We start from the raw sequence: 23,182 nt of genomic DNA on the forward strand, positions 1-23,182 counted from the left end.
ATCCTTCATCTATGGCCTGTATTTTGAGTTCGTGATTTAATTAGAAATCACCGAACAACGTCAGCCAAGGCATATTGAGTAACCGAGCCTCTTCTAAGCTGCTTGCTAACCTTCATCAAGCCTTCTAAGCGCGAAATGACCGATTAGCCGCACAGGGTCTAAACACCCTTGCGGCGGCGCGCGCTGACATTTGTTAACTTCATCTCACCGCTTGGACACCATCGGGCAGGTTACTGTATGATGGGACTTTGGTTAGCAACCCCCGTGCCTGCATCACACATGTCGTGTGGTGCATGATACAGAAGCTTGAGAGTGTCGAGCAAGCTGCAAACTCAACGGGAGACTGCACAAGTGAGCTAAGCTTATCGTTCAGCTGAAAGGTGTGAAACAGTGTGTTTGGCGTGCATATGACTTTGGCGGAAAGTCTCTGAGGTTTGCAGATGAGGTTACATTTCGTCGTCCGATATCACGAACTCTCCAATTTCCTTTGCGAGTCAGTTTGTCGGCCTGGAGAACTAGCAGCGCTACCTGACCGCATGTTGTCAAATGTGTGTAGAAGTCCTTCCTGCTAGTTGAAGAAAGCGCGATATAGCTGCAATGATCCGAGTTTCGTGATAAGTTGATGTTGCGGGGTTGTCGATCTGGTGGGTGATCTGGCTCCATTGGGCGGTACCAACAAGAACGTGGGGTGCATCAACAGCGGATCACTGGAATTGGTTTGAGTTGAGTTGGGTGCATGTGTTTGCACGCACATGTCTGCAGGCTGTTAGTTGGAACTTCAGTGATTGTGTGCAAAGACCTCACATCCTCTCGTTCATCACAGCAGCTATTCAGAGTTCGTTGGTGTCTTGCAAACTCAAAATCAACAAGAATTTCTATTTTTTTTGTTGGGTTGTATTCTGGTGCGCGCATGTGAATATCATCGATCTTGAGTATTTCGATGGTACATGCTCCGATACAGTTGAGGTGGGAGAATGACCATGCTTCGGGTCATGGGTCAAGCATGAAATAGCACTGTTGATGGGTGTTTGCATGATGAAAGAAATGTCACTCGTCATTTGACCTTTTTCTGTATGAAGTCTGCCGATGTCATCGCTCTCTTGCCACTTAGGAAGGCATGGATAGTTACCTGCCAAAAAGGGTGGAACAAGCCGCGCCAATCCTTCCCAAGATATCATGTTAATATGCAATACCTATAGCTCGTTCCTGCCTGCCCAAGCATTGTGGTTCATGGGAGCAGGGTAAGAAGGAAAGAACAGACTACATACCTACTTACCTACCTAACTGATGATAAAGAACATAGAGTCTTGACCTTCGGCCTCACGACAGACATGTGGGGCATTTATCTCAAGGAGTGGAAGACTAAGATACATCAAGTCCTGGAGGACTTGATGTATGGTTTTGGCCTTTAATACTTCTCTAGCGCACTATTACTTTGATATAATTATATCAGAATTCACAGATATGGAAACACGAATATAACTACTCCAGTAGTCCAGGTAGTTTAGGTAGTTTAGCCATCCTCAAACTACCTACCTACCCTGGGCTAGAGGATTCAATATGTAAGAAGTCTACTCGGCTTTTACCATATTTACTCGACCTGAATGATCAGTTCTCGGCTTGGTACAATTTGGAACCGCCTTATTTGGCATTATGCAGCTTTCTGTAAACGCCATGTCACGGAATACCTATACTGAAAACGTGCTTCAGCAATGTATGTTTGCCTAGACAACACAGTGCAACTCTCTTTATCCCTACATTAGTGAAATACTCAGGCAAACCTGGCAGCTATAAAGTCATAAAAGAGGAAGCGAAACAAACAATCGTGTAAAATCCGCCTGGCTTTTTTGAACTTTTTATTGGTGAGAGCTATTCATTTTTTGTAGTTTGAAATTTGGTACGCCTCGTTCCTAGACACCTCAACTTCCATTACCTAAGCCAACTTTAAGCATCATCAACACCGCCATTATCATTCCAACTAGACAGGCACTCCGTACATCAGAATGACCAGCCGCGATGGTATTCACTGGGCTGCTCACCTCCAACGACAGAACCCCCTCGGTCCGGTCCAAATCGAGCGAGTCCGATCTCCACCTCCAGCCAGAGTACATCTACGATGAGGCCCAACTACCTTGTCTCCCGCCTGAGAGGCCCGATCTTCGCGAGCTGAACAACAGCCTCGAGGCTCTCGCTGCCGTGTTCCCCGATATCCAGATCGAGGTCTTTCGAGAGCTGCTGTCCAACTTTGACGGCGAATCGCGTCTTGCTCTTGTCGCTGATGCCCTTTTAAAGAACAGGGTGACGTGGGTCAAGGGCCGCTGGAGGGTCCCCGATAAGGAGACGATCCGCCCCGAAACGGTTCCCAAGACTGAAGCGTTCAAGAGCAAAGAATACAAGAGAGCTGTGCAAAATCTGGCATGGCATGAGTTCAAGGGGTTATCACGGTCCACCATCAACGCTGTCCTTGCCGAATCCAACTACTCCTACCTCGAAGCTCGACAGACCCTCGTCACATTATCTTCTAAATCATGGCGTTTCACAATATCATCGCTCTTCTTTCGACGTAAACCTATCGCTACAGGGCAGGCTGAGAATCACCCGTTGGTATCATGGCGCTCAACCGGCCAAGGGTCTATCATACCCACCATTCGGGCAACAGGCAGTGCAGAGCTTGACCGTGAACTGTACGATATATTGGTGGCCCCTCTGAAAGAGAAGGATAGACTAGATAGAGAGGGAAGAGATAGAGGTTTGGCCATGATTCTCAATAACGAAGAAGCGGAAGAGGCTGAAGCAACGCACGAGTGTGTCTGTTGCTACATGTCAGCGGCCTTTGAAGAGTTTACTCACTGTAATCGTGAGGGCCATTTAGTCTGCTACCGATGCGTGCAGCACTCAATAAAGGAAGCCGTATTTGGCCAAGGTTGGCAGAGCAGTATCAACCCAGAAACGGGGACGCTCAAGTGCCTCTCCTCCGACGGCGACGGATGCCCTGGACATATACCACCCGATCACATTCGTCGAGCCATGGAAGACGAAAAGAAGGGTGCAGAAATCTTGCACAAGCTTGATCGTCGACTAGCAGAGCATAGTCTCCTGGCATCCAATCTACCCTTGGTACGGTGCCCTTTTTGTGACTACGCTGAGATCGACGACATATACACACCAGCTCACGAGTCTGCTCTTCGCATCAAGTCGGATAGTATATCCAACCTAATCGTCCTCATCCTTTGCATCGCGACTATACCTTTTGTTTTTCCTTTCGTCCTTATCTCTTCCGTTTTATGTCTCCTCCTCAGCACACAGCAGTCTTTCGGCGACTACATCTCAGTGGAATGGTCCAAGGCTCTTAACCGTCATCGTCGCCGCCGCCGCGGTACAAAATTCACATGCCAGAGCCCCGAGTGCGGTCGTGCGTCATGTCTCTCATGCCACAAGTCATGGAAAGACATCCATGTGTGCAACGAATCATCGCTTGTCGCGCTCCGTACACAGGTCGAACAAGCCATGAGCATGGCGATCAAGCGCGTCTGCCCCCGTTGCAATACTTCATTCGTGAAGAATGCAGGCTGCAACAAACTCACATGCCCGTGTGGCTATAAGATGTGCTACGTCTGCCGTGCCGACCTCAGCGACGAGGGATATCGCCACTTCTGTGACCACTTTCGCCCTGAAGGTGACGCCACGCCCTGTAAGGAGTGTGATAGATGCAATCTTTGGGAATCAGAGGATACGGACAAGGTCCTGCAGGCTGCGCGCGAAGAGGCGGAGCGTAAGTGGAAAGACATGGAAAATCGAGAACTATCAGGCACGGAGCGTGCGTTTCTTGAGACAGGCGTTGCAGGGAATAGGATGGACGTGAGCGTCGAGCGCGTGTTTTTCAGTGGGCGAGTTCCTGCTCTTGCAGAAGTTTTCGATCTCATCGTAGAAACAGTGTTTGTTTGAGGGCACGGATGGGTTTACGAATTAACGGCGTATGACAAGACGGACCAAGAAAGCCTCACAGCGTTGGCAGAATAAATTTGCATGCATTGGGTTATCAGGAATGGCATGGGGCGTCTTGTGGTTTATATAAATATTTGTATTCTGAAACTGGTATCGAATTGGCATTCAAGATTGGGCAAAACAGGACATGATTTAAGATCACATCACTCAACTACAATACAGACTTCATGATAGTACACTAAAATTCCAATCGCAAAACTCCGGTTGATGGTGCAAATTTTTGTTTAGAGCTTGCTCTTGCCGTCGGTTCTGAGCTCTGCAGCTGCACCGGCGATGGCGGGCTTGCCTGTCTCCTTAACCTTGGACTGGAAGATGATCTTGTTGCCCTCGCGCCACATCTCAGTGACGATGGTCTGACCGGGGATGACAACACCGGCGAAGCGGACCTTGATGTTCTTGAAAGCACCGAAGCGCTCGTAGACAGCCTTTCCGGCAACACCGAAACTGCAGAGACCGTGAAGGATGGGGGCCTTGAAGCCACCAACCTTGGCGAACTCAGGGTCGATGTGAAGAGGGTTGTAGTCGCCGCTCAGGCGGTAGATGGCAGCCTGGTCATCGCTAGTAGGTGTCTCGACGACAACATCGGGGTCACGAGCAGGGGGCTTGTTGGCAGCAGTGGCAGAACCGCGGTCAGCGCCACGCTTGGGACCACCCCAGCCACCAGTACCACGGAGGAAGACACTGGCCTCGTTGTAGAAGACATCCTCGCCAGTGTTGGCATCAACGGTAGTGGTGGCGCTTCGGGCAATAGAAGCGTTACCCTTGTCAACGACCTCGAGGAGACGGCCTCGGCTAACAAGGCGAGCGTTGGTAGGGATAGGGAACTTGCGGATCTCAAGGTATTGCTCTCCGTGGAGCAACATCATGGGAGAGAAGTTGGGGACGATGTTGCCAAAGTCGAAGGGCATCTCGGTGTTGAAAGGAGGGATGACACCGAAAGTAGGAAGGACCTGGAAGTCTTCGGCACCCTCAAAGACGTACTTGAGATCGGTGCGCTTAGCACCGACACCGAGGTTGTAGAGAATGACATCTCGCTCCTCGTAGTTGTACTCGGTAGGCTTGCCCTCCTTCTTGAGAGTTTCGGCGATGACCTTCTTGTAATCAGTCTCACCCTCACCGGATGACTCCTTCGCCTTGCTTGTGTTCTGCATGTTGGCCATGATCTTCTCGATAGAGTCCTGAGACTTGCTAGGGTGGTCGGCACGGCCGTCGAAGGTAACGATGTCCTTCCAGTGCTTGACAACCTCCTCGGGGACGAGGGTAACATCCACAGGGAAGCCGTGGCCGCCGGTTCGCTGCCAGCGAGTCTGACCGCACCAGCCGCTTCCGACCTCGTACAAACCGCCATTAGGGGTAGGGCACTTGTCACTGCAGAGAGCAAGGACAAGAGGAGCAATGTAGTCGGGCTTGAAAGCCTGGACCATCTCCTCAGGCATGATGGTGGCGGTCATGGCAGTACCAGCGTTGGGGGCGATGGTGTTGACGTAGATGCCGTACTTGTGACCCTCAAGAGCAAGAGCGCGAGAGAAGCCGAGGATACCACATTTCTATAGATGTCAGTAGCTATCACAATAATTGGTAAAAGTCAACTTACAGCAGCAGCATAGTTAGCTTGGCCAAAGTTGCCGTAAATACCACTGGTAGAGGTGGTGTTCAGAACGCGACCGTACTTCTGCTTAAGGAAGTAGGGCCAAGCAGCCTTGGTGACCTTGTAGGTACCTCGGAGATGCACGTTCAGGACAGGGTCCCAGAGGTCATCATTCATGTTCGAGAAGGCCTTGTCGCGGAGGATACCGGCATTGTTGACAACGATATCGATGCGGCCAAAGGCATCAATAGCAGCCTTGACAACCTTCTCACCGTCCTCGGCAGAGGCCTTGACACCAACGGCCTTACCACCAAGCTTCTTGATCTCAGCAACGACGGGCTCAGGGTCGGCCAAATCGTTGACGACAACTGTTGCGCCATACTTGGCGAAAGCCAGAGCGTAAATGCGACCAATACCAGCACCACCGCCTGTCACGAGAGCAACACGGCCAGTGAAGTCAGGGTTCTCGCCCTGCTCAGTAGGTCCCATCTTCATAGAATCCTCGAGCAATGTGAGGAAATCGTTGGGGCCTGTGGGGTATTGGGGGTTGGAGTAGTCGATGACCTTGTTCCAGTTCTTGATAATAGCCCCAGGGGTATAAGAGTCGTCGGCCTTGAGGAGGAGACCGCTGGATCGCTCCCATCGAAGCTTGGCGACGTGGCCACCGCCAACCTCGAAGATACCGCCAGTCTCCTGGGTGTTGTTCTTGTGAACCAAGACAGCAACCAGAGGAACAACCCATTCGGGCTTAAGCTGCTCGAGCACATCAGGAGGCATGATGGTCTCGGTCATTCTGCTAGCAGCTATCTGACGTCAGTATATGAGGTTCACAAGAGGAAGCGCGTTGATGACATACCGATAGGCGCGATAACGTTGGCCATGATGCCGTACTTGATACCCTCCTTGGCAAGAGTCTCTGTGAAACCGACCATGGCGAGCTTGGCAGCAGAGTAGTTGGTCTGACCAAAGTTGCCGAAGAGACCAGCAGCCGAGGCAGTGTTGATGACACGGCCATACTTTTGCTTGCGGAAATGGGGCCAAGCAGCGCGAGCGCACTTGTATGATCCCTTGACGTGGACCTTGTAGATGAGATCCCAATCCTCCTCCTTCATGTTCTTGAAGCTGACATCTCGCAGGATACCAGCGTTGTTGATGAGGATATCGATTCGGCCGAAGGCGTTGATGGCGGTCTCGATGATGCGCTCGCCGTTCTCTACTGAGTCGTAGTTGGCAACAGCCTTGCCGCCTGCGGCTTTGATCTCGTTGACGACAACATCGGCAGCCTATCGCGACCAGAGTTAGCTATATGCGCCTGCGCCAAGGGGAGCTGTTTACTGTTGCACGAACCTTTGATGAGTTGCCCTCACCCTTTGAGGTGACGCCGAGATCGTTAACGACAACGCTGGCACCGCGAGAGCCAAAGAAAGTAGCATATGCCTTTCCAAGACCACCGCCAGCACCGGTGACGACAACAACTTGGCCGTCGTATCTCAACTGCTCTGCCATGATGGTGTGTTTATGATGATATGATATGCGACAGAAGGTGGGTATAATGGGACACGGACACGCTCAATATGACGGGACAAAAAAAGACAAGAAGAGAGGTGAGATTGAGAGAGATGGAGGAAGAGAGGAATGAAGGATGAATTGAGGATAAAATAATTGGGGAGGCAGCGCAACGAACAGCTCTTAACAAGCTTGGGCCGGCCTGGGTGCAACTCAAACGACCCGGGGGGTCATGGACCTTGTGAAGGGGAAGCCTCGGCTTCTATGGGGTACCGAGGGGACTGGTTGCGGGGAATACGCTAGGCCGGGAATGGCAACGGACTTTGTTCACATGTAAAGATTGACGACGGTAGATGAAGTCATGCGCAGGAATATTTCATGTCATGTCACATGTTTTTATAGAAATAAATTGTAAGATCTGGGGTAAGTTAACTGGTCAGAAGTAGCAGTATCGAGTTAGCTTGAAGTCTTGAAGATACAGTTGCAGCAGTAGTTCAGTCTGAGTTGAGAGACAACATGGAGATAATTAATTTATAATGAATTATACATATCTAGAGTACAAATGATATAATTAATGTTATTTAGTTATAAGTTGGGATCCAATATTACCAAACTGTTAATGTTTGTAGTAATTGGCTTCCCTCATCCTCTGCCGACCTCTTGTCCCGGCCCCGGCTAAGGTACTGTCCATACAAAAAAATACCCCCACAAATGCCTCTTCTCACTCACTCTCTAACTCCCCGCAAAATCAAACCCGATCAAGGCCAAGCCTAGACCCAGACCCAGACCTAGACTGCCAGACTCAGGCCGGGCCACAAACAGTCCTGATTTGCTAGTTTCCAGTGCCGTCATATTCTCTCACTCTTGTCTCTCGGGCTCGAATTGCCCGACCAAAAAAAGAAGGCAATTGACTGACAAGATCGCACTCAATCATTCCATGGCTGCACTACCAACCTCGGACTACGCTTACCTCTCATATGCAATACCCTTATCCTTATCCTTATCTTAACTCGCCTTCTCTTAACTTGACTTCTCATCATGGCTCCCCACTTCATTGACGATAAAACTGAGATTTGCCTCCCCTTCATCCTCTCTCAGCTCAAACTACATCGCGAAGAGTCTCCCGACCGTCCCTTTGTCATCGGTCTCAATGGTATCCAGGGTGCTGGCAAGTCTACTCTTGTCAAGTCCCTGAGTAAGGCTCTGGAGGCTCAGAATGTGCCTACTCTAGTCTGTAGCATAGACGAATTCTACCTCACTCGTCAGGACCAAGTTGCCCTGGCTGAATCTGATCCTGAGAATGCCCTCATTCAACATCGTGGAGAGCCAGGTAAGTAGACTTATTTGAACTCTCAATTGAACACCTCTAACGCTCACAGGAACTCATGATCTGCCTCTGGCGAAGGCCTTCTTTGAGGCAATACTAAAAGGAGAACCCGCAAAACTACCAAAGTACGATAAAGCTATCAATGGCGGTAAAGGAGACCGCCTTCCCGAGTCTGAATGGACTCCCGTGAACCAGCCGGATCAACCCAAAATTCAGGCCATTATTCTCGAGGGTTGGTGTGTGGGTTTCCGCCCCCTAACGCAAGAGGGCGTAGAAGCCAGACTCAACATGCCCAACCGAACTCTCAAAGCGCATAAGCTTGAGCATCTCCTATTCGTCAACGAGAAGCTATTGGAGTACGACAGCCTCACAGATTCCTTTGACGCGTTTATCCAGATCGACGCCGAGGATCTTGGCTATGTGTACGGCTGGAGACTAGAGCAAGAGGATCACTTGCGTGAGGAAAGGGGTGACCCAGAAGCCGGAATGTGCTCACAGGAGGTCGTCAAATTCGTTGACGGTTACTACCCCGCTTACGAACTCTACACCGATAGAATGCGAAAAGGAGTCCTGGCCAACCGACCAGGTCGTCAATTGCGGATGGTGGTAGGCCGTGACAGAAAAGTAAAGCATGTTCGAAGAGTCTGAACAGGGGAGAGATACTCAACGAAACCACACAAAAAGGAACACACCAAAAATCCGTTATGACTAGACATTAATGAACTACTTACGGTCCTGAACCGTTTCAACGAAACCACCAAATACTTCTCACGAAACATGTGATTCACTATCGTACCTCTATAGAACCCTTGTTCCTGGCGTGAAGATCCTACATGTCTTTCTTACTTTCGAGTTATAAGCTTAGCGTGAGAAACGAGCTTGAATGTAAGTCTATGCAGTTATACTAACTTCTATAGGCCTTAATAATGTAAAGAAATATCTACAGGGCTATGAATAGTCTATTGCAGAAAAACATTCTGCATTCTGCATTCTGCTGCACTCTCGCAAACCATTTGAAAATATCACGCTCCCAATGTCGAGCAAATCAGCCTCAACTCCATCATAATGCAGTCATATCGGTCGTAAAACTCATGTCTCGCACAGTTTCGTCGGTAAACGGTAGACAATTCATCCAGTCTTATCATCAACCACTCGCTGGCCATCTTGCTTCATCTTGGAGAGCTTTCGGTCAACAGCTTCTGTCCGGAGACGAACAGCTTCCTCGCGATCGGCCGCTTCCTGCTCAAATTCCTGAATGATCATGCGCTTGTTTCGCCTCGACTCCATAAGTCGTTGCATCAAGCCACTAAACTCACTGACAAACCAATTACCAGACGTCTCCCAGTTATCAATCGACATATGAGAGAAGAGGTCATGCTGTTCCTGCTCGCCAAGATGACGAAACTGGTCCAATTTTGCTTCTACGTTGTCAGGATTGACTCCGGTCCCCTTCTGTTCATCCTTGGATGGATCGAAGTCAAAAGGCTGCTGTTGAAGGGTGGTGAACGACATGGATCTGAGAGCAACATCGTCGTACTCTGGATTTGGACGGCGTCGTTTCTTGTCTGTGCGATTCATTCTTGGGACTGGATCTGTAACGGCTGGTATGCTCCTCAACTGAGTTCTTGGGATCACCGGTTCGGCGGCCTTGGGCCTAGGTGTCGCATGCTCCTCTTCCTCTTCTTCTTCCTCCTCACCACGGGAAGAACTCTCCAAATCCTCGTCATCGACATGCTGCACAGTAGGCTGTCGCGGCATCTCAATTCGATGGTTGCTTGGCCGATGTGTCTCACGGAGCTTGGGAGATGGGCTCGGTACCCGATTCATATCATAGGCTTCTGACCGGCCAGTATGTGACTTTCGAATTTTCACTTCACGCATAGGAATCCTGGAGTCAGGTCGCGCAGGTGATTCGGGACGGGTTCGCCCGTGATTGTAATGACCATTAGCTTTTCCATGTCTAACGTTCACGTTGTCTTGAAAACCATCGCCCATGTGGTCGATATTGTGTCGTTGAGGTCGAGAGATGACATTCATGCGAAGATCATCTCCAATAGTGAACAAATCGCTTAGCGGTGCCGCGGCAGGTCGTTGAAATCGGTTGCGATCAGGGTTCTGGTGTGACGGAATGTTCTTCTTAAGATCACGAGTCAACTCGGGCCCGAGTCTAACGGGTTCAGAGGGCTCGTTATATGGGGTAGTCAGACCAGACTCCAGAAAGTTATCATCAAGCTGAGAGCCAGAGAAGAGATCCGCACGACCATTCGAGTTAGGTCTGGCATGACCGTTGGGTGAAGATACTACTGAGAACTGTTGTGAACGGGGTGAATGGGGCGCAGGTGGTTGGCTGAAAGGGTGGTTTTGTCTCGGCGGTGCAGTGTTTCTACCACCAAGCACCGCGATCTCTCGAGGAAAACTAGAAGGTCGAGTTATAGGAGCTGGAGGTGGAGCAGCATTTTGTGGTGGCTCTACACTTGAGGATTTGATGTCGACCTGTGATTGCGGTTCATTTTTTGTGCCAGCATTGGCAAAAGCCAAAAGCCGACCGCCTTTGTCTTTTAGGCTTGGTGGCATCGTGTGGTTCGCTTGATCCCGGCCAGCTTTGCTGTGAAAAGACTGGAGTGATAGAGGAGCGCTTCCCGTCACGCGATGGCCCTTAACTCTGGCGGCAATGGGATGTTTCGTGGGCTCGTGGTGTCGCATAGGTGGAGTTTGTTGTCGATGGACAAGAAAGAATGGACCATTTGCTAAAAGAGATCGATTGGCTGCACTGAAAGCAAAATGAAAATTTCTTAGGAAGAAACAAGTGACAAAAACGGCGTTTGTGTCTCGCGGTGGCAAGCTTGCGTGCTCGCAAACCTGGATAAGTTGTTGATAGAGTCAAGTCTGTTTATATAAAATCGCAGGCGCGGTCTCACAACTCATGCCTGCCCAACAGGGGTCGCGCCCGGGGAAGGAGCGATGCGCTGTAACGTCGCGACGTCAGGTGACGTTGGCGGGGTGCTCAGTTGACATCAACACCATAGAGATCCCTGTATCTTCGAACAACTTGACTTACACGAGCTTCAAGTCAACAAATATCCAACATGCTGCATTGCAACATGTTGAGAGCACGCTAAGATATTGTTGCGGAAGATCCCTCTATCGAACTTCCAAATTATGACGAGCACGAATTCCTACTAACCCTTGACAAAAGTCAGTCCGCGTAGTCCTGGTTTCCTGGTACCTTGACCTCTGACACTTCAGTCCTGGACGTTCTGAGACCTCGAAGTGACTTTCCATCTCATCTCAATTCCTCAACAGATTTCTGTTTCCTTCTATTATCGTGACTGGTTTCCTGCAACCATCGGCTTCGGCTATGATTCACAGCAAGGTGCATCCGGACCTGCAACGAGAAAGACAACATCGAAAGGTTCAAATTGTGTGGTTGGGATATCGAAGATCGCGAATGTCACGGGCATGTTGACTTCTTATCGCCTCCAAAGCGGAATCGCCTGTCCCATGGGCCCGTGTCGATGCATCGGGCAGGCCGACGGCTGCAGTAAGTAATGACTGGGTCACCAAGACTCATTATACTTAACTCTATAGTCTGAGTAGCGCTACGCATATCTCTGGATCTGGAACATATGTACTTAGCAGGATCTTGATAAGTCACATGGAATCTCGACGCCATCTCGTGTGAGCTGTTCGATTTTGGACGCCATTGACATATGCGGACCTTTCCGATGAACCAACATGCAACGCTATGGCTTCTCAACACATCTCACGATATCTCACTGGCAAGTGAATGATCCGAATTCCACTTGGATCAACATCGATATCGCTGAGACCGGCCAAAACGCATGATGACCAGACGAAGTTCGATCTCGAAGGCGGTAGTTCCGCCATCGTGGCCTTTCCGGGTCGTTTAAAAGGAGAAGATCAGCAAGGCATTACGGTTTTGTTCAAGCTCATCACCAACCACATTCGATCTCACATCATTCAATATGTACAATATTGCCTTATATTCGCTTCTCTATCTTGCCCTGGCCTCCTATTCGAACGCATTGCCTGGAGCTGTGTCGCAGGTTCAAAAGAAAGGACCATGCTCTGGAAATACACCATCTACTCGAGAGCAATGGTGTGGATATGATATCCACAGCGACTACTATTCTGTCGTTCCCGATACAGGGATCACGCGAGAATATTGGCTTGAAATCAGTGAAATCATCTTCGCTCCAGATGGAGTTCCTAGGTTCGCCCAAGCTATCAATGGAACAGTACCTGGTAAGAATCTTGCCATACGGAAGCTACAATTGAGGATCTAACATCTTAGGCCCGACTATCTTTGCAGACTGGGGCGACAACGTTGTCGTTCACTTGACGAGCAACCTCAAGACTTCGACCAATGGCTCATCCTTCCACTTCCACGGCACTCATCAAAACTACACGAACCCTCAGGATGGCGTTGTTGCTGTTACTCAGTGCCCTGTGGCTCCTGGGTCTTCAACAACATACAGGTGGCGAGCTACTCAGTACGGAACTTCGTGGTATCACTCGCATTTTGGTCTTCAAACTTATGATGGTGTCTATGGCGGCTTGATCATCCGTGGCCCAGCAAGCGCCAACTACGACGAGGATGTTGGAACCATTATGCTGAGTGATTGGTCTCACCAAACTGTCAACCAGATTCTACCCGAAGTTCAGAGAAAGGGCCCTGCGCTGATGGACAATGTGCTCATCAACGGTACCAACACGTACGTGGAAGAAGGTCACAAGAATCAGACTGGTGAAAGGTTCAGACTGGACTTTGAGGAGGGCAAGACATACCGACTTCGTCTCGTCAATACTGGCATCGATACGCTCTACAAATTCTCTATCGACCATCATACTCTTAAGGTTATTGCTGTGGATTTTGTATCTATCGAGCCATACGAGACCGACCATGTGAGCATCGCAATCGGTATGGCCCTCTACTTCCTTTTCTTGCTATCCCGCTAATATGTTTAGGTGAACGTATGGATATTCTTGTTACCGCCAACCAAGCCCCAAAGGCATCTTCCTTTTGGCTCCGTGCTATCCCCCAGCTCGACTGCACCAGAAACGCCAATCCACGAAACGCTCTCGGCATTGTGTCTTACTCATCCAATAGTTCGACACCCACAACTATAGGACGAAAATTTGAGGATCACTGCGAAGACGAACCCTATGAGAGCATCGTACCTGTCGTTCCCCGTACTGTCGGCCCCCCTGATACCGAAGTCGTTGAGAATGCCAACCGGTCCTGGAACTCGGACGGCATTATCAAGTGGTCCCTCAACAGTACTACCATGATCGCTGAATGGGACCATCTTTCACTCCTCAAACTCAGCACTAACACCTCGTTCACCGAGTCGAATGCTGTAATTCGCATCCCAAAGAAGGACGTATGGGTCTACCTCGCTATCGAGACGGAACTTGACATCTCTCATCCGATTCACCTTCATGGTTTTGATTACCAGATTCTCGCCCAGGGTGTTGGGCCATACGGTCCCAATGTCACCCTCAAAACGGAGAATCCACCACGTCGTGATACTGCCCTACTGCCTGCGAAAGGGCATTTGGTTATCGCTTTTCTTACCGACAATCCTGGCGTGTGGCTCATGCACTGTCATATAGGTTGGCATGCTGCTGAAGGCTTTTCACTACAGTTTGTTGTACGAGAGGATGAAATCCCGGGACTGGTATCGGATCAGGAATACGAGGATATTGAAAAAGGTTGCAAGGCATGGAAGAATTTCTCTCATGGAATGGAGATGGAGCAAGATGATTCAGGTATCTGATGAAGTTTATGACTTATGAATGGACATGTCACAAATTTAAATTATACGGTAGACACTTTATGACTTTCTTATGAATATGACCTAGAACAACTTATCTTTGGATCAACACTGGCAAAAAAACAATGATCACGCTGGGGATCGAACCCAGAATCTTCTGATTCGTAGTCAGACGCCTTGCTGGTGTCTTGTTAGTATTGAATGCTTATGGTTTGTGTGACCTCAACGAGGTGCACTGGTGATTGAACTTACCCATTGGGCCACGCGACCGTTTTATGTCAGACAGCTTTACAGTTAGACTTATTAGTACGCGATCGAAGTGGGAAAGCAAGTCGCGAGAGGGCATTTCATAGGTGAGTGCAGTTTGGCAGCATCATTCATTGTATGCCTCTTGTGGAAACCCCACTTGGTGAAGCGGGCCACAAGAAGCGAAGCCCACAGTGGAATGTTGCAAGTTCCTGTCTAGTTACAAAATCACAATATGAATTACTTGAGTTATAAGATTTAGAAGTTTCTGTGTAGTCCTCTTAAACGAGGAGAGTGCAGTGTAGTTGTTCAGAATCCAGGTGGTTCTAGCCAATCACAATTCAACCTGACTTATACCAACCCAACTCAACCACTTGCCAACCCATATTCGCCATCCTGTCTGGAAAGACGATTCAAAAAGCATCAATTGTTTATCAAGCCTAGATTCTTAAGCTCTTTACTCAGTCATTATTGAACTTTGCTTTATTGACTACAGGAAACCGTTTGCTGCATGTGAAGAACGCTAGTTACCACCCACAAAAAAGGTTTGCGCCGACTCTCCCCACAACCAAGATCGACGAATATTCGACACCACTATCAAAAAGATTGATCACGCTGGGGATCGAACCCAGAATCTTCTGATTCGTAGTCAGACGCCTTGCCATTGGGCCACGCGACCTTTCTTGTTGAAAGAAGTTCGTATTTATGTATATATTGCTGATTGCAGCCGTGCTGTGTTAGTCAATCGTTGTCTCGCCTACGTCCGGACTTCTGTAGATAATTCTATTGCTTCTGCCAAGTGATTCGTTGTCTCAAACCTGAAGTTACCGTTCTATTCACCATCCATCTGCCTTGCGTAGTTATCAAAGAACGAAATAGCGAGTCTAGTTGGTGATCTTGGTTGCTCCTGTCGCTGAGTTCTGTCAATGTTTTCAACGTAATATTACGATGGAACACCAATAGTTTTCACCCAGCCGTGTATATCATTACAATCGAGATTTGATAGTCTCAAACCGAAGGCACGATGCTTTCTTACACTAATTGAGCTTCTAGCATGCCTGTTCAAGTATCATACGGCCATTCAAGTATTATTCTCTTTCTCTTTAGGGTAGTGGAAGCACATGCAAGTGACTCGAGAGCGTAGATGAACCAATGCCAACCCAAAAAGATTCCGAAATTCTCATGCAGTCATTGTTCAGATTCAATCCTTGGCCGAGCTTGTCAAGGTACCAGACATCAAATCTTCCCTTCGTCAACCATCCAATGCTTAAACGCCTTTTCCACGATATCATCGCGCCCCACAAAAAATCCGATGACTCGCCCCTCCGGCGTCGGCCTTATCAAGCAAAAGTGGCTATACGTTGACAGCTTAAAGAGCAAGAGCTTCGCATTCCCCTTCATATCATCATCGCGTAAACACTCAATTAGACTCCCAATGGCTCCCTTCAACCTCGAAACCTGTGCTAGGCCCAATATTCTGGCTCTTCAGCCGTATCGCTGTGCTAGAGAGCAAGTTGCCCCTCCCCCGCATCAATCGAAAGAGAGGACTAACCATTGATACAGCGATTACAAGGATGACGGTACAAACATCCTTCTCGATGCTAACGAGAACGCGTATGGCCCTTCGCTGAGCTCGGATGTCGCTAAGCAGACTGCCAATGGCGTCGACGTCGATCTTCTCGGCCTCCACCGTTATCCTGATCCTCACCAGGAGCCATTGAAGCAGCAGCTTTGCGAGCTGCGCAACACCCATGCCCACACGAGCAAGACGCTTAAGCCTGAGAACCTTTTCGTCGGAGTTGGAAGTGACGAGGCTATCGATGCGCTGCTGCGATGCTTCTGTGTCCCTGGAAAGGACCGTATCCTTACCTGCCCCCCTACATACGGCATGTACTCCGTGTCGGCGCAAGTCAACGACGTGGCAATAGTCAAGGTTCCTCTTCTGGAGGCTCCCTCGTTCAGCATTGATGTGCCTGCTGTCCTCGACGCCTTGACGAATGAGCCCAACATCAAGCTCGTCTACCTTTGCTCGCCAGGTAACCCTACCGGTTCAGTTCTCGCCAAGTCCGATGTTCAGCAGATTCTCGACCACCCAACATGGAACGGAGTTGTGGTTCTCGACGAAGCCTACATCGACTTTGCTCCTGACGATGCTTCTCTCGCTGAGTGGGTGACTGAGTTCCCCAACTTGGTGGTTATGCAAACTCTTTCCAAGGCCTTTGGCATGGCTGGTATCCGTCTCGGTGCTGCATTCACATCACCTCCCATTGCCCGACTTCTCAACAGTCTCAAGGCTCCCTACAACATCTCCAGCCCTACAAGCGCTCTTGCATCATACGCTGTCTCCGAGAAGGGTCTTGCTATCATGCGCGACCACCGCGCTCGTCTCCTAGAGTCGCGCGATCGTCTTATCAAGGAACTGCCCAACATTCCCGGTGTTGGTCGTCTACGAGGTGGCACTGAGAGTAACTTTTTGCTTTACGAGATGCTCAACTCAGCGGGTGAGCCAGACAACAGTGTTGCCCTGGCTGTGTACGAGAAACTCGCCGAGGGCAAGGGTGTGGTTGTGCGATTCAGAGGTAAAGAGCACGGATGTCTAGGATGCCTACGTATCACCGTCGGTACAGATGCTGAAGTGACGAGATTTTTGGAATCGCTAAAGACAACGTTGGCTGAAGTCAGAGGATCCTAAAGAACGACGGGGAACAACGATAAAATGGCGTTTGAAAGTTAGATCTAGATTTCTAGACGTAATCTCGTGAAATTATAAAAGGCAACACTCATAGGCATGAGCGTCTTATAAGAATATTAGTCCTTTAGACCAATCGATAATCAATCCATTGCCCGAACGCCTGTCCATTCTATCCCGTTTACGATCTAATCAATCATCAATAACTTTTGTCTAGGCCAGTCCCAGGAAGGTGAGGACAGTTACAATACTGAACGATGCAAGGACGAGATCAGCCCGGTACCCGTTGGCCGCATCCTCGCTCTTTGTAGGCTTAGGGGCTGCATCAGCCGTTGCTGACGCCGTCTCTGACGCCGCCTCGGCGGATTTGGAAGCCGATGATGGGGTGCTCTTAATCTTGGACTCGTGAACGTCCATGGCAGCCCAGTCTGTGCTACGGATGACCTTGACATCTTTGCCCTGTAGCGGCGCAGGAGCGTCACCCAACAACAGTCCCTGAACTGCTTCGAGAGCGCACATTTGCTGACCGAGGCCAGTGTTTCCATCAAAACCTTCAACATACCAACGCAAACCGCACTCACGACCTGACTTGCCACCTGTGCAAGTTTGGACAGCAGCCTTGACAGTTGGTTCAAGGTGGGCGTGGACGTGCTCCTTCAGGTCGGGTTGCATCTGAATGGATAGGTACATGAAGCGCGACATGTAACCCTTGAACGTGGTCATGTCTGCAGTGCAAGTCATGACAGTCTCGCAGGCTGCTTCGTACATGACGTTGGTGACGTTGCCAAAGGGTGCGAAAAACCAGTCAGTGCCCTTCAGCAAGTTCTTGCTGCGATCAACCCATTCTTGGTTTCCAGTGTGGTTTGCCATAACAGCAGCTCCGTAAAGGTAGATGCCCTGTGTGTAAGTAAAGGAATGATAAACGGTCTTCTGGCAGTTGTCTTTGATATCGGTGCCGTCGTAGACGTGGTAGTTGCGGTGGTCAATGAAACCAACATCCCATGACCAGTCCCAGATCTTAACGGCCCAGTCGAGGTACTTGGATTCACCCGTGATTCGGCCAAGGCGAGCAGCGAGCTGGAAGAAACCGCCATTGCTGACCGAATTTTTGTAAGTCATGCCGTTAGGGTTATCTGGGTAGATCTGCCATAGAAGACCACCACCGCATGTGGAGTCGTCCCAGCGACCGGCAAGCTCGTTGAAGACATTGATGCTGATGTCAAGCCAAGAAGGAAGGTCTTTGTTGGGCTGGGGGAAGTTTCGCTCAGCAGCGGACAGGACAGCATTTCCCCAGAAGAAGAGATCGTCGTTGCCCTCTTCATCAGCATGCTCGGCAGGCATGTAGTCAAGACCCTTTCCGAGGTTTGTAGGACCCAGAAGTGCTTCGATAACAACGTCGTTGTATGTGTAATCTCCAGTGAGGTGGTAGTAGTCGAGCATGATGCCCCAAAGAGCACCAGCAACCCACCAGTAGTAAGGATCTTCAAGATCACCTAAATCTTTGGGGTTTGAGGACGTGTTGCCCTTGTAGTAGGACATAGTATCGAAAGCCAGGGTCCCTGCCACATCTCTGATAGAGTCTGAGGTTGTCAGTGGTGTAACAGAGTACATGACTGTAGTACATACCTGGGCTTGAAGTGTCGAGTGATTTGGGTGCTGTTTTGGTGGCAGTGGTTAGAGAAGCCAGACCGGCCAGAGCCAATCTATTAAGCTTCATGATGGGCGAAAGGTTTGTATGTGTATGTGTCGCTCAGCGATCAATGGGCTTCTCCAGGAAGTCGCGGGCACTTAAGTGATGGTAAGGTCAGTTCTTTATAGAGATTTAATTTGTAAGAGGCTTTATCGATGGGCCAGTAAATGTGCGTAGTTTGGTGTCCTAAGCAACTGATGTGGCGATGATGAGTCTGTCTGTAGTAGTCAAATAGACGTGCTGCTGATGCTGAAGAGGCGTATACGTGAGAAAGGAAGATCAAGCCATTGACGGGTATAGTAGAGGTAAAAGTCAAGAAGGAGCGAAAAGCCAAGAGAGTGGTTGCCAGAAGAAGAGAGGAAAAAGTAAGGAAGGAAAGACGATAACAGAGTCGACTAGAGAGTGGAATACGAGAACGCAATAAGCTGAAGCTCAATAGATCAGACGTTTGATCGTTTTCAGGCTGGATTTGGCTTGGCTAGACTTAAACTGACTAGACCAAACGTTGACTTAGACGACAGATACGATGCGATGGGGGACTAGACTTGGGTTATGTATTCGATATCCTTGCTGATAACCGCTTTCAGTCAGATCCAGGGCGGATTTCCAAGGAACGAATTACGTGTGAGAGTAATAAGACTAGAGAGTAAAGAGTGAGACTTTTGCTGATGAGCCCCAGACAAGGTGAACCGTTGAATCATGAATCAATCCTAGCCCATGGGTACAGAGCCAAGCACTGTAAACCTCCCCGCACACGGACAAGACCCCTGATGCTCTCGGCGATCAACCGTGCTTCCTGACCAGTAGAACAAACCATGGTGGTTACAGACATAGACAACTAAAGGACCGGTTGTTTCGCGTCACCGCGCGGGTAAAAGAAGATCGTCAACAACAAACAACAACCCCACGGGCAGCATTTGTTTCTTGGAACGAATGAATTGGTGTGAAGGACTAACTAACTAAAACAGTGGATGAGGAAAGGATCCAGGGGTAAGAAAAGACACTAAATCTCTAGCTTCTGGACTGACAGATGTCTCGGGGGAGGGTCAAGAGGGGATTGGTAGACATCAAAAGTTGGAGAGACCAGGCTTGGCGCCACGAGATTCATGCATTTGTCAATTGAGAAAGTCTTTCTCAAGACCGAATACTTTACTTTGTGTATTTCTGGGTGATGGATGGTTACACTTGGATCTTGAGGTATAACATGTCCTTTCTATCATATCAGAGACGAAGTACAAACATCATTGCCCGTGGCATTAGCGTTGTCGTACTCAATCACCCCAGCAATCTTTCTTTCTTTTTTGACTTTGACTTTTCTGCCCTTGCTTTGAGGCTGAGCTGAACGATTGGAGGCGTAAATGATCGTCCCATAAGAGCCTGACTCACAGACGAAACATAAAGGAGATCCTGAAACACGAAACAAGTCCAGCGTTTCTGCTGGTCAAAGGAAATTTTATGGCTGTCTCTTTCACAAGCCAATCTCAAGTCATGCCATGTTTATTCGAGTCGATTCCAAGGGCAAAGAAGCTCATGGCCAAGCTTCATTGTCTTGCACACGGAATTTGTCTCCGCATTCCCTGTAAGACCTGAGATTTCCACGATTTCCATTCCCGTGTCTTGGTAAAACTCCAAGCAGATGTGCCTACCGGACCTTGGCCGGAGGTTGTCTTCTCTTCTGAGCGCGATATCTTAAATTATGCAAGCCCGTTGAAATCGAGGCTGTAGACAACATTCATACGGTGCCACTGTCTCTTGCAGATTGCCATCATCCAGTCGAGATTCCTCTGAAACTTTCCCACCACCAATTTATTATCCCGTAAAGAACATATGAATAGTCTGTCATAAGGAACGTGATACGCGTGATAGGACTTGACCGTCGAGGTTTATCTGTCCGAACCAACTGACTTTCACTACCATCCAGCGGCCAAACATAACGGGCATTATTGAACCACAAGACGAGTGCTGACTGCTAAACTTAATGTCTAGTCTTTTGACCTAATAATAGTGTAGAAACACGGCGTGTCTCTGAAAACAGCCGCCCTTCTCTTGTACATTTCCGAGTCTTTGCCTCCATTCCCACTGCCGCGTAATCGTCAAGAATGTGCAAAAGTCAACAAACTTTGAAGAGGAAGAGATTATTGGCTACTGTATAAGTCTTGAAGTCATTCAAACTACGGTGCTTCCGTCAATATACTCATGCGGAGAAGGGAGAAGAGTCATATCGGTCCTCTTGAAAGTGCTGTTGGTCAATTATACACCTAAAATTAACGACAAGACATCGCATTCGTTAAATCGTTCACTTCAACCGCCATCAAACAGCTGTGATGAATCATCTTTTTAAGCCACTGCCCACGTGTTTGAGATAACCTGACAAGAAATTAGGTGCAAAAAAAGTCAAAAAGAAACGACAACGACAGGATTCGAACCTGCGAGGCCGAAGCCAATAGATATCCAATCGTGATGATTCAAGTCTATCTCCTTAACCACTCGGACACGTTGTCTAGTTTTGATTACGTACAGGCTCGCTAGAAAAGTAATATCTACCTAGATACAAAGTTAAGTCAGCTAGAATTCATATCAGTGCAGATCAACCACACAATGCCGTATTGTGTAGAGACTGAACGCCTTTCCTTTTTCTGCATAAACACTCCGATATATCTAAATTGAAGGCCCGTGAGTCTTGTCCAATAAGCGTGTCAAGAATTCAGTCTTTCAGATACTAAAGTATAGCAGCCACAATGTACGTCACATTAAGCATAACTCATGATCCAAAGTCTTCTTGTTTCGATATAAATAACAATAAGCTTATGCTAACATATGATGAAAATTCCATGTTTGCTATGCAATGCCTCAGTCTTAAAAACAATGCTCGCTTGCGCCTCCCAAACCAATATCCCGTCATGATTCATGGTCTCATAATATGTCCAGCAAACAGGCCATCTTCAAAGCCAGCCGAACATTAACATGCAGAAAGCTGTCAACAAAGCAATCCTCTTAACGCCAGCATCCAAGCTTATCGCCGCACTGTTGGCATCCGTAGCTAGTGGTAAAGAAACGAATTCTGTTGGTGTAGTCAAGGCGGCAGTAACAGGGTCAGGATCCTGTGGTACGGGGCCCATAGTCAAGACGCCCCATTGAGCATCTTGGCCGGTGAAAGTTGATATCCATACTACTTCGGTTGGGCCAGTATGTATACCGTCATTGTAGCCCTTGTCAAAGCTAGAGGATCCAGAGCAGGTTGCTTCGGTTGTGCCTTTTAGGTTGCACTCTAGATTTGCCGTTCTGTACTATGTTAGAAAGATGATGGATAAACAAGGAGAGAAACGTACAATCTTGAAGTGTGTGTTCCGTGAAATCGAACAGTCTCAGGACCTTCGACAATTACGAAAGGAAACTCGAGGGCAAGATCACATTCTGGTGGGTTGGGGCCTTGTTGGTCTGGGCAGAATATCGTATATGTGGTCTCCTTAGCCTCGTCGTCGCTCGAGACAACGCTACCGCGCACCAAAGACCAAGACTCGTCGCTGTAGTAGGGCAAGTAAATAGGCGCGGTGGTAATAGTAGCAGGCTCCTCTTCAGCATATGCGACGCGATTCAAGGCCAGCAGCGCCAGCCAAGTTGAGGTGAGTCCCAGCAACATGGTACAGGTCCAGTCCAGTACAGTAGGCAGGGATAAGAGAGTTTGGTAGCGACCAATCAAAAGGGGTTGAGATGCGCTGTAGAGTGACGATCGTGGGCGCGAATATACAAGGGTTAGACTAGTTTTCAGTTGTTCTGATCGAAAGAGGTAGAATGAACCTTTTAAAAAAGGAACTCCTTTTTAGAAGTGGCCCTTTGACAAGAGAGAGAAACTGGGATGGAACTTGGGGAGGGGCCAAAGACGTGAGCCAAGCATCAGCGGAGAGTGCCAAGGCTTGGGCTTGGGCTTGGACTTGGACTTGGACTTGTAGCGGCCGAGGCTGAAGTTTTGAGATTTGGCGATGTCTACCTCCTGACCTCTATTACAAGACAGTTGATAACTATAAACTACAAATATAGGAAAATCTCTGACTAGAATCACCATGATATAAAGATTACATCGGATATCGGCTTCTGAATAACAATTCTTGTGACATGCCAAGACTGAGGATTTTGACTGAAACTTCCATGCCAAGACGGACAACTTTTGAGCGCCAAGACTCTTCATTTTCGTACCCCAGCAAAAACGAAAAAAAGGCCCCATTCTGAATTTCCACTCTCTGCGGCTTAACCGAATCCTACATCAATAATACTTAGTAATGATACTAGCTGAATACTCATTTCGCATCTTCAAATCTTCAAATCTTCAAATCTT

The 23,182-nt window shown here is 48.7% G+C and overlaps 8 protein-coding genes, 2 non-coding genes and 1 pseudogene across 11 annotated transcripts; 4 read left to right on the plus strand and 7 right to left on the minus strand.

The window, feature by feature from the left end:
- Nucleotides 1-1,942: 1,942 nt before the first annotated feature.
- Nucleotides 1,943-4,082, plus strand: B0J16DRAFT_329955 (uncharacterized protein). The gene has a single exon (XM_046126380.1). The coding sequence runs from the start codon at nt 2,017-2,019 to the stop codon at nt 3,943-3,945; it is 1,929 nt and encodes a 642-aa protein (XP_045989799.1). The 5' UTR covers nt 1,943-2,016; the 3' UTR covers nt 3,946-4,082.
- A 1-nt stretch (nt 4,083) lies between these two features.
- B0J16DRAFT_297680 (peroxisomal hydratase-dehydrogenase-epimerase) lies at nt 4,084-7,417 on the minus strand. The gene is made up of 4 exons (XM_046124469.1): nt 6,941-7,417; nt 6,450-6,876; nt 5,600-6,396; nt 4,084-5,552 (listed from the first exon to the last, which is right to left on the minus strand). Exons 1-4 carry the CDS (start codon nt 7,097-7,099, stop codon nt 4,230-4,232), a joined length of 2,706 nt encoding a protein of 901 aa, XP_045989800.1. The 5' UTR covers nt 7,100-7,417; the 3' UTR covers nt 4,084-4,229.
- Nucleotides 7,418-7,842: 425 nt separating this feature from the next.
- On the plus strand, nt 7,843-9,185 carry B0J16DRAFT_329958 (P-loop containing nucleoside triphosphate hydrolase protein). Its single transcript, XM_046126381.1, has 2 exons — nt 7,843-8,429; nt 8,479-9,185. The coding sequence occupies exons 1-2, from the start codon at nt 8,138-8,140 to the stop codon at nt 9,072-9,074; spliced, it is 888 nt and encodes a 295-aa protein (XP_045989801.1). The 5' UTR covers nt 7,843-8,137; the 3' UTR covers nt 9,075-9,185.
- Nucleotides 9,186-9,324: 139 nt separating this feature from the next.
- Nucleotides 9,325-11,311, minus strand: B0J16DRAFT_329959 (extracellular mutant protein 11-domain-containing protein). The gene has a single exon (XM_046126382.1). The coding sequence runs from the start codon at nt 11,127-11,129 to the stop codon at nt 9,555-9,557; it is 1,575 nt and encodes a 524-aa protein (XP_045989802.1). The 5' UTR covers nt 11,130-11,311; the 3' UTR covers nt 9,325-9,554.
- A 945-nt stretch (nt 11,312-12,256) lies between these two features.
- Nucleotides 12,257-14,313, plus strand: B0J16DRAFT_35685 (Cupredoxin). Its single transcript, XM_046129503.1, has 3 exons — nt 12,257-12,692; nt 12,742-13,368; nt 13,416-14,313. The coding sequence occupies exons 1-3, from the start codon at nt 12,413-12,415 to the stop codon at nt 14,225-14,227; spliced, it is 1,719 nt and encodes a 572-aa protein (XP_045989803.1). The 5' UTR covers nt 12,257-12,412; the 3' UTR covers nt 14,228-14,313.
- A 37-nt stretch (nt 14,314-14,350) lies between these two features.
- B0J16DRAFT_t39 lies at nt 14,351-14,494 on the minus strand (annotated as a pseudogene). Its single transcript has one exon. The product of its transcript is annotated as a tRNA-OTHER (tRNA).
- Nucleotides 14,495-15,077: 583 nt separating this feature from the next.
- On the minus strand, nt 15,078-15,149 carry B0J16DRAFT_t38. Its single transcript has one exon. It is a non-coding gene; the product is annotated as a tRNA-Arg (tRNA).
- Nucleotides 15,150-15,905: 756 nt separating this feature from the next.
- Nucleotides 15,906-17,162, plus strand: B0J16DRAFT_352862 (pyridoxal phosphate-dependent transferase; the record flags this gene model as incomplete). The annotated part of the gene is made up of 2 exons (XM_046129275.1): nt 15,906-15,983; nt 16,044-17,162. The coding sequence occupies 2 exons, from the start codon at nt 15,906-15,908 to the stop codon at nt 17,160-17,162; spliced, it is 1,197 nt and encodes a 398-aa protein (XP_045989804.1).
- Nucleotides 17,163-17,372: 210 nt separating this feature from the next.
- B0J16DRAFT_314480 (glycosyl hydrolase family 76-domain-containing protein) lies at nt 17,373-18,876 on the minus strand (the record flags this gene model as incomplete). Its single annotated transcript, XM_046125189.1, has 2 exons — nt 17,373-18,739; nt 18,786-18,876. 2 exons carry the CDS (start codon nt 18,874-18,876, stop codon nt 17,373-17,375), a joined length of 1,458 nt encoding a protein of 485 aa, XP_045989805.1.
- Nucleotides 18,877-21,254: 2,378 nt separating this feature from the next.
- B0J16DRAFT_t37 lies at nt 21,255-21,350 on the minus strand. The gene has a single exon. It is a non-coding gene; the product is annotated as a tRNA-Ser (tRNA).
- Nucleotides 21,351-21,613: 263 nt separating this feature from the next.
- On the minus strand, nt 21,614-22,673 carry B0J16DRAFT_367299 (uncharacterized protein). Its single transcript, XM_046130121.1, has 2 exons — nt 22,179-22,673; nt 21,614-22,131 (listed from the first exon to the last, which is right to left on the minus strand). Exons 1-2 carry the CDS (start codon nt 22,487-22,489, stop codon nt 21,792-21,794), a joined length of 651 nt encoding a protein of 216 aa, XP_045989806.1. The 5' UTR covers nt 22,490-22,673; the 3' UTR covers nt 21,614-21,791.
- Nucleotides 22,674-23,182: the final 509 nt, after the last annotated feature.

This window comes from Fusarium flagelliforme (genome assembly GCF_020744385.1).
Source record: "Fusarium flagelliforme strain FIESC 12 MPI-CAGE-AA-0113 chromosome Unknown B0J16scaffold_1, whole genome shotgun sequence".
In the NCBI taxonomy this organism is placed as follows: Eukaryota; Fungi; Ascomycota; class Sordariomycetes; order Hypocreales; family Nectriaceae; genus Fusarium; species Fusarium flagelliforme.